The 9591-nt window shown below is 32.4% G+C and overlaps 1 protein-coding gene across 5 annotated transcripts in view; it reads right to left on the bottom strand.

Moving 5' to 3' along the window:
* Nucleotides 1–1394: 1394 nt before the first annotated feature.
* LOC110104439 (putative ABC1 protein At2g40090) overlaps nucleotides 1395–9591 on the bottom strand; it is an 88609-nt gene continuing 80412 nt past the window's right edge. For 4 of the 5 annotated variants that reach the window (XM_028701278.1, XM_020833552.2, XM_028701280.1 and 1 more), the window contains 2 exons: nucleotides 3464–3577; nucleotides 1395–1867 (listed from right to left, as the gene is read on the bottom strand). In XM_028701278.1, coding sequence (XP_028557111.1) covers nucleotides 1643–1867; nucleotides 3464–3577 — 339 coding nt within the window. In that variant the 3' untranslated portion in view covers nucleotides 1395–1642. The remainder of the gene's footprint in view (nucleotides 1868–3463; nucleotides 3578–9591) is intronic. The other variant, XM_028701279.1, reaches the window with a different exon arrangement.

Here is a 9591-nt window from a genome sequence, read left to right as displayed (position 1 = left end):
TATGTGAATCAACAAATCAAATTAGATTAAGGTTTTGTGAGGGACGGATTTTTTTTAGGACTTAAAGTAAATTTTGAATAAAAAATTTATTTTTTATTCAAAAGTTACTTTGATAAACAGTTAAAAAGTCATCCCAAACGAAGTCTAAGACTCGGCCGCCTTATTTATAAAATAAAATATATTTAAAATATTTAATTATAAAAGTATTTTCAATTCTTTTATCATTTTAACAGGAAACTCCAATTTAATGTTATCATTTTATCGAAAAAAAAAAACAGTTATGAACTGTATGTTACTTCCTTGCTCATTCGCTTATACCGGTAAGTCCTCAGAATGAATATTATTTTTTTCGATCATTATTCGGTAGTTGCTGCCGAATTGAAACTTAGGCCACAAGAGTATTGGTCGTCAAGCGGGAATGCAAAATGGGCTGGATGGCTAATTTTTCTCCACAAAATTGCTGTTGTTGTTGGTGGATTTCAAAAGGATTTATTCAATTGTAGTTGTTTGATTGAATCGGTTATCTATGCTTGATGCATTTTTTAGAGATTTAAATTTAAATCATATTTTATTTTGGGAATTAATAAGGTTAATATATATTAAGCCGCTTGAATTCGGATTTTTTTAACCACGATTATAACAGCCCAATGAATTTCAAAGTCATTCGGCTGAATGAAAAAATAGTTGAGAATTTACCAAAGATAAATTTAAGCTACTTTGGGATAACTTTTTTGCTGGATTTTAAAATAACTGTTTAATATAAAAAATTATATAGCTATTAAAAAAATATTAAAAAAATTATCCTAAATAAAATCTTAAATGAGTTGATAATGATGTTCTGTAAGAGTGGAGTAGCGCCCAACTCAAACCTGAGCAACAGATCGCTCAACTGACCGACGTGTTATAATTACACATGGATTATGAAAATATAAGGAAAAAGTTTACGGTCAGTATTCTATGAATCAAAATTTGATCAAGTTAAATTTTATAACTAATCAATACATTTTAAAATAAATTTAGTATATATATTACGTTTATTTTAAAATAAATCCATTAATTCTAAAAATCAAATGACTTAGCTCTAACCCCTAACGTCGTAGCCTTGCCTACCACCTTGCATTACGACAAAACAAATATCTTAAAACAAGAATGATGCAATCATTTTTTGGAGGGGCTGGTGTGCAAGAGAATAATAAACAATTGACAACATTTGTAAAGTGATTGACGATTGAATACAATGAAAAAAATTGCTATATATATATATCAAAGTAATGTTAGATGAACTTCATGCCCGTTGGAGTTGTGCGGATATTACTGCTAACTGCCAAAATCAAAGAGTAGTACTAATTTCAATGTAAATTTAATGAATATAAAATCCAACTTTACACAATTTATATTAGAATATCCTTTACGCAATCAATAGAAAACTTTTGGTCGGATACAATAATGCCAAAAGTCTGGAACCGAAAACATATATAAGAAATAATTGTTATTATTTCCTAGTCAATACTGCACGCTAGCTATATTGAAGTAAACAGAGCACATTTATTGAATAATTCCTAAAAAACTAATACTAATAAATGTGTTCCAGAAAGGAAAGACGAAGGCGAATCATGTTTTTCTTTGTTTGTATTTATTCAGACTATATCTCTTTTTTTTTTGTTCTGTAATACAGTGTCTTTTGGATATGCAAAAGCCACAATGCAATCCTCATGCTGAATAACCGAGCTTCCAGCAGCATCTGCTCAAGCCATAAGCTCAAGCCTGACAATATGAAGCAGTTCGATGATATGATCTTTGCCTCTGACACTGCTTTTGAAGAGACTCTTCCGATGATAAGATAAGTCTCTAGAGATGATCCCTGCAGCTGTAGAAAAAATTCGTGCAAAGGTCATACGAATCCAAAAGACCACCAAGAATTGCTCAAACTTATCATGCCAAACTATGATAAATTACTTGCAAAATCCACAATAATTCGACGCTTAATTATGGTCATACACTGAACTTCTTAGTTAAGAGTAAACGTCACAAGGATGCAATTTAATAAGATGCAGTTATAAAGTTTATCACAGCACCTTCAACATCAAATTCTAGAATAGATAGAAAATAAATAAATGAATCAAAACAAAAAATAAAACCAAATTAAACAGATAGCATTCAGTGTATAATATGTTTGACGTTGCAAATTCTGATTTAGACTAAGGATTGAGACAATCAAATCAACCTGATTAGATCATTCAAGATCAGTGCTTTTTAAGGTTGCTCTAAACAAGATTATATAGGTTGTCCATAAAAATAAAATTAAAACAAAAGAAGTTTCAACTCGAGTTTTGTAAGCAGTTGTCCGGTTCATTTTTTGACATTTTGTAGGGAGGAGAAGAAATTAGAGCATTCATAAAAGGGACAAAACTTCATATCATCTTTCAAGTAACTGAACAATTCACATCGTTAGTATAATCATTATCTGAGTTTCATACAGTATTCACATGAAATCAAACTTTACACGGCATGTATTCATCCCTAAACACAATAGCAGTAACTTTATTCACATCGAAGGCAGATGCTATCCTTAATTAGTGTTATAGCAGTTTCTTGCTCACTTCCCATGAGGACGAGGATAACGACACAGATTATTCTCGAAATAGTATATCATCTCCATTCATACAACCATGTAATGCTGATATTAAAGACATACATATTATAGATCAATCAGTATATACTATGATGATCTTCCAAATGGATTTAATGCAATCAAAACCATAGAAATTTCTTATCCATGAGGAATGGTGTTAGTCTATTTATCTTTATGGTTTTACAGGTGCATGTAGAAGAAACTTCATCCAGGCAAACTATAAAAGTACAAACAAATATGTATTGTTTATGTAACTTATGCATAAAACTAGGAGAAATTCAATAGCCTACACCTGTAAATTCTTTTTTCGTTTATACCCTACACCTGTATATACCAGTTAATATACCAGAGATTGTTCTATAGAACTAAGAATGTCGGAGACATTCACCATAACTAAAGCCAATATAATTAGCAGGTCTAAGATTTGTGAGTAGATACGCATAACAAATAACAGAAATGAAATTAAGATAACATGAAAATCCCATCATTAATAAATATCCAAACGCAGTATGTATAACTTATTATCATAATTACTCAAAAGGTGGGATTCAGCAGCAGTTGTGAGTATGATGGCTTCCATCGCTAGCTACTTTAAATCAGAATTATCAAAACCATGGCAAAAATGATGACCTAAACAGTTGACAGATTACTAAAAACTAGTACAATAATATGTGCATTCCTCTGTTACGACGGCTAATAATTTGAATACAAACAACATATTGATAATGATTGGGGAAGGACGTGAAAATACAAACATTCGCACTTAAAAATTAAAATGCAAAATCATATATGTATATACAAGCATAGCATATGCAAGAATTTGCGACATACCAGAACATGATTGACAGCTCTCAAACAGTCATTTGTTTTTAGCATTAATAGAATTACACGTGGTAATCTTCTTAATAGCTCTGAAATCTGGGTGAAATAGTGCGAGGCATACATCTGTCCGCAAAGAATAAGTTGATAAAAACAAAAAAACAAATAACATACTATTGGCAACCCAATGTAGAAGTTTACAATACTGTAAAATGCAATAGTATAATAATGAGAAATAGAAGCTGATGATTACTGCTTAAGAACCAATATATCAAACATATAATTGACAAGTGGCATGTCAAATTAGAACATGGCTTCAAAAGGGGAATAAGCAAATTTAGTTAAAACATCAAGTAAATAATTATATGAAAACAAAAGGCATATGAAGATCCTTCCATATAGGACTCAAAAACCTCGCCACATCTATTGCAAGTTTAGCGAAATGCCAACTGAGCGAGTCAGGTCTATTTGAAGACTACTGATTAACTAGACGTATGTATTATGAAAATAATTCACAATAATCACAAATGCGATTATGCCAGTAAAAGGTAAATAGAATACGTGATTAAGGGAACACATTTGAAAATTCACAAATTAATCAAAATATTAAATTAGACTAAAATAATTCATTCATAAAAAATAAGTCAGATTTAGGCGGCATGCGCATAAATCTCCCTAAAAACGGGCAGTTTCAATTCAAATGTAGGTTGACATAGGGGGCAATTTCATTTCAAATGAGGGCTGACATCTCATATAATTAAAATGATGCACAAAAATTGATAATTTAGACTACTCATTGGACGTTATCTTAAAAAGTACTATCCGTGATGTAATCAAAATAAAGTTGCAATAAAATCTTGACTTTATCGCACAATGCTTTGAATCCTTGAATCTTTTATGATACATTGGGTCCAAAAAAATGAAAGTTTAATTCTAAATAATTGAACTCTAGTCAAAGCTTTAAATTTCCCTCGAGTAGTTGAGAAGCCTTAACTTTTGTCAAGGATGGTCAAATTACTCCCCATCTTTCTCCTTTCCTAAAAAATGATGACCTATACAAGAATAATTAACCTCCAAGGGAATATTCTGCAAGTTGTTGGAGGTCATCTTTGTTTGTAAGGAAATGAGAAAAATTCAATCTCCAAACAAAATTTTAATCCTCCGAAACCAAAAGAAATGAAAATAATTTTTTTTTTCATATTTCCTCAATTTTCTCCCCTCTTTTTCTCGAAAATATGTACAAGGACTAATAATCCACAGTGAACTTATTGGATGTTGTTAATACCATTTGTAATGGAAAAGGCAAAAATCAAAATTTAACTCTTCAAAACTCAAAAACTCAAATCCTTCCAAACTTTCCTCCCCTCTCCAAGAAAACAACATATACAAGAGCTAATGGGTTGTTTGTGATGGAAAGGGAGAGCTAAATTTCAAGAATCCCAAATCATCATTCAAAATCCATTAAAAAATCCTTCCCCTTCTCTTAGAAAATGACAAGTACAAAAAATTATATTCCACAATGGATATTTGTAAGTTGTTATGGTCATTTGAAATGTATCTATTAGAGTTCCCTACCGACATCCGTTAGACTTTAGATACTAGGGTGGGCATGAGTCCCAAAATTTTCTATTTCCTAGGACCTAGACGGACTAATGTTGGATTTAAGCCTATTAGATCACATCATAGCTTAGTCATCCTTTAATATTTTAAGGTTAGGTGGGAGCAACCTGAGATGTATCATTTCCTTAGATCTAGAAGTAAATCAAAATTTAAAAGAAATTTATCTATTAGGTGTAAGTCCCTTAACAACATCCTTTTAGATTTTAGAGGCTAGGTGTGAGCAACCAAAGAGGCATCCTAGTACTCTTTCAGTCCTTTAAAAGTAGGTGTGGGTTTCCGAGTTCCTATTTCTTAGGACCTAGACTGAATATTATTGGATTTAAGCCTATTAGGCCCCATCATAACTTAGTCACCCTTTAGTATCTTAAGATTAGGTGTGAGCAACCCGAAAGGCATTCATTCAATAGATCTATAGGTAAATTAAAATTAAAAGAAACCTATTTATTAGGTGTAGTGTAATAACCCAAAAGTGTGAAATGAATTTACTTGAAAAAACATGAAAATTTCAAAGTAGAGCACTATGGTGTTAGACCACTAACATTGTTTATATATATATATATATATATCTCTGCCTCACCCCATCGCCTCCCTCACTCGGTTGCTTGGCCAGGATGAAATTGGAGGAGAAGAAGAGAAAGGACTTTAGGTCGTATGTGCTTATCGTTCCTGTTACGGATTTTGTTTTATTCATTATAAGAGATTGATCTCTTATTCATGCTTTCAATGGCTTTAATTTATACGAATTTCAACTCTTAAATTTGCAAAAAAATATACTATCTCCTCATCTCGTAAGCTTTTACTATTTAACATTTGATATGCTATAAATTTGATCATTCTAAATGATTTGATATGATTTTATTGCATTTTCACCGATTAAATGTGTGTATATGAATTTTTATGTTAATGAGTAGAAAAAAATACTGAAAATAGAATGTATTGATATGAGTGATATGTACTGATATGTACTATTGATATTGGTGAAATGATGTACTGATTAATATCAGATATATGATATGATAATTCCACGTGATACTTTACTAATTCATGTGATTCACTGATGGGAGTCATAAGGAGCTGAAAACTGATAAAAAATTATAAGCTATGATGCACCGACACTCCGCTTAAAGAGGGTATACAGTGTCGGACACGGACACGAGTCCGACACTGCATGGACACGTGTTCGACACGATATTGGAGTGTCGCAATTTAAAAAATTAAAATTAAAATCGGACACGCGTGTCCTGTTATTAAATAATAAAAAGCAAATTTACATGCTCGGTACTGCTAGGTATCGCTAGGTACATGCTCAGTACCAAGCAGGTACATGCTTGGTACTGCTCCTGCTCGGTACCGCTCAGTACATGCTCGGTACCGCTAGGTACATGCTTGATACTGCTAGGTACATGCTCGGTACCGCTAGGTATCGCTAGGTACATGCTCGGTACAGCTTGGTATCGCTCGGTACATGCTTGACACCACTCGGTATCTTTCCATACAAATAATTTACGAACTTTAAAAACAAGCAAAACTTCAAAATTACTCTTACTCCGCCAGGGGGCAGCGCCCCCTTGGACCCCCGGCAGACCAGTATATTGTTGTATTCATATTGTCTTATTATTGAGATATTTTGATTTCACTTCATATCAATTTAACTTGATGTATTCTTATGTATGATTGGTTTGTTACAATCTTATCTAGATAAAAATAATGAATAATCAATATATAAATGAAATTATAATTTCTATGTTGAACAATAGACATTTTGTATTAAATATCTTTATGTTATAAGCTAAACAAGTTATCATGAAATTGATTTATTATTGCTTGTTATTTTTAATATAATGTCACCTTAATTTCTATATATTATATAAAAAATTATTATGCCATGTCCACGCCGCAACCGTGTCCTATATTTTTAAAAAATGTAGTGTCCCGTGTCCGTGTCGTGTTGTGTTCGTGTCACCGTGTTCGTGTCGGTGCAGCATAGGTTATAATGAGTCAGGGTGATTGATTCAAGTTATTCAAGGGGAGTTATAAGGAGCACACTGATTGGGAGTTATAAGGGGTGATTTATTCTAAATGAAGTTATGATGAAATTAGTACTAACTTGCTTAGATTACTTAATGATTATGATCTGTAGCCTTGCATATCATAAATCATGCATGTTTAGATTACTAAATTCTTTTATTATTGACTTGTTTAGGATACTTAGAAATTTACACATTATTTCAAATGATCCTTCATGTTGCCTTGCATAAGAATGAAACGGTTAGAAACATATGAATGATTGTTAGCTATGTTAATCACCTATCCTAAAATAAATATTGTATGTGAATGTGTGCCTGTTGAGACGGAGTACCAAATGGTGCATTGGCACAATATGACTCTTATGAGCAATATGACTCTTTGGGACAAAAATGATGAAGGAAAATGATATGGCCAAAAATATATGTACCTAATCAGTGCAATTTCGGTACTCCAGCATGAGTGTATAAAATACAAATAAGATAAATGTATATGCATACAAAAAATCAAAGACAAGTGAAGGGTATGAAATGAAGAGGTATTAAACATATGAATTGTAATATGATAATAGAAAGTCCTAAAGATATAAGTGCACAATTATCCTTGTATGACTTTATATTGTTTACATCTTTAGATATTTGCTACTCAGTCTTATATATAAAGAATGCATATTGTTCTACGTTTCATTGTAATTGAAATTGAAATTGGTAGAATTACTTGTAACCTGCTGAGCATTAGCTCACTCCCTAGCTTTGGGATATTTTCAAGAGAACCACAATGAAAGGATGACTGATAGAAAGCAATATACTAACCAGCGTAGGATGACCACAAGAGAGGTTTTTTTGTTGTATTTTTTATGTAACATTTTGAAGTGGATCTCACATGTCTAGTTTAGGATTCACTTGTGTAATTTTTTTATGATGAAATAAAATATTTTGTGTTGTGGAAGTTTTAGTGGCTCTTTATAAATGTTTGGATGTTAGATATGTTAATATTTACATGATAATATTTAGATTATGTTTTAATTTTCATCTGACATTAGTTCCCGCCTCGTCTATGCGAGCTTACAATGCCAGAATGTGACACGAAATCACCCAATTATTAGCCTTAAATAAGCTCCCCTAATTTCCTCTCAAATCAGCCCCCTTTTCCTAAATAATTCTATCTCCTATTTAAATTCAAATTAGATCATTTGCCCTAAATAATTCCCTCACAATTGTAATTAGAACTTTTCTAAACAATTTCCCTTTGATTCCTCCCTTTTCCTAAATAATTTTCTCTTAGATTTTGAATTCAAATTAGATCTCTTGCCCTAAATAATTCCCTCTCAATTGTAATTAAAACATTCATAAATAATTCTCCTTTAATTAAGAACCATCATAAACAACTCTCTCTTGATTAGGAAACTTCATAATTCCATCACAATTAAATCAGTCGGTCCATCACGATCATGATAAAAACTTTCATATCTCTCTTAAAAATTCATCCCGTTCCAATACTTTCATAACAAAATTCTTTCAAAACAAAATTTCAAGTTCCGAACAAAAATTCTTTCAATTCTCTCTCAATAAAAGCACAAAAATCAAAATCAAAATAAAATAGTCTTCCTTGGGCTTTTGCTATTTCGGTCAACGCCAATATGTGCAATATAATGTCGCTCTACTACATATATTGGAGGTTTTTGTTGACCTCATTTTCAAAACGAAACTCATAATCATCCACGCTGGTTAAATAAATCATACCAAGCCGAGTTCAAATCAACCCAACTCAATGCAATTTCGTTCCAATATGTTTAACCAATTCGACTTGACTCGAGTCCGATTCAATTTCAATAACTTTGATCGACACAAATCAACTCATCTTGAGTTAAATTAAATTCAATCGACAAGTATTAAGTTCAAATTAATTTAATCAAATCAAAATCTAATTGAGTTATTTTGATTAGTTTAGCCATCTTTATCAATTCAACCCTCCAAAACAACTCAAGTCAAATGAGTTAATATCATGCGTTAATTTGAAAGTAGAATATAGGATGGTCATTTAGCTTTCCTAATGCTACTAAGTTATAAAGGAGCTAATGGGGGTTAAGGGAGTGCAACCCTAAACCCTAATCTCTTCAAGGGAGGGAGGGATGCCCGAGACGAGGAGCACGAATGAGGGAGGCATGCCTGCAATCTCGACTGAATCAGAGAGGGAGACGAGGAGCGACTAAAGTGCATGTGATCATTTTTGGACGAGAGAGAGATGGTCGAGCAAGCAAGGGCAATAGACCGCAAGGTTTGATTCTTCTTACTAAGAATCGACGAGAGAAGAGTTAAATTCAATTCCTCTCACATTAGGGGCATTCTGGTTTTAAAGACCAAAGGCGAATGACATTTCTTCCTTGAAGGCTAAAAGCCAAGGGTGAAACCAGTGTGGGTTCTTCCTCTTGAAAGCAAAAGAAAGCAAGATCTCCTCATCCGTTGTGCGTTACGGGTCAAATAACTAGTTCAACA

This window comes from Dendrobium catenatum, unplaced genomic scaffold, assembly GCF_001605985.2.
Source record: "Dendrobium catenatum unplaced genomic scaffold, ASM160598v2 fragScaff_scaffold_1664, whole genome shotgun sequence".
In the NCBI taxonomy this organism is placed as follows: Eukaryota; Viridiplantae; Streptophyta; class Magnoliopsida; order Asparagales; family Orchidaceae; genus Dendrobium; species Dendrobium catenatum.
Note: the sequence above shows the minus strand (reverse complement) of the source record. Positions and strands in the feature narration are given on the sequence as shown.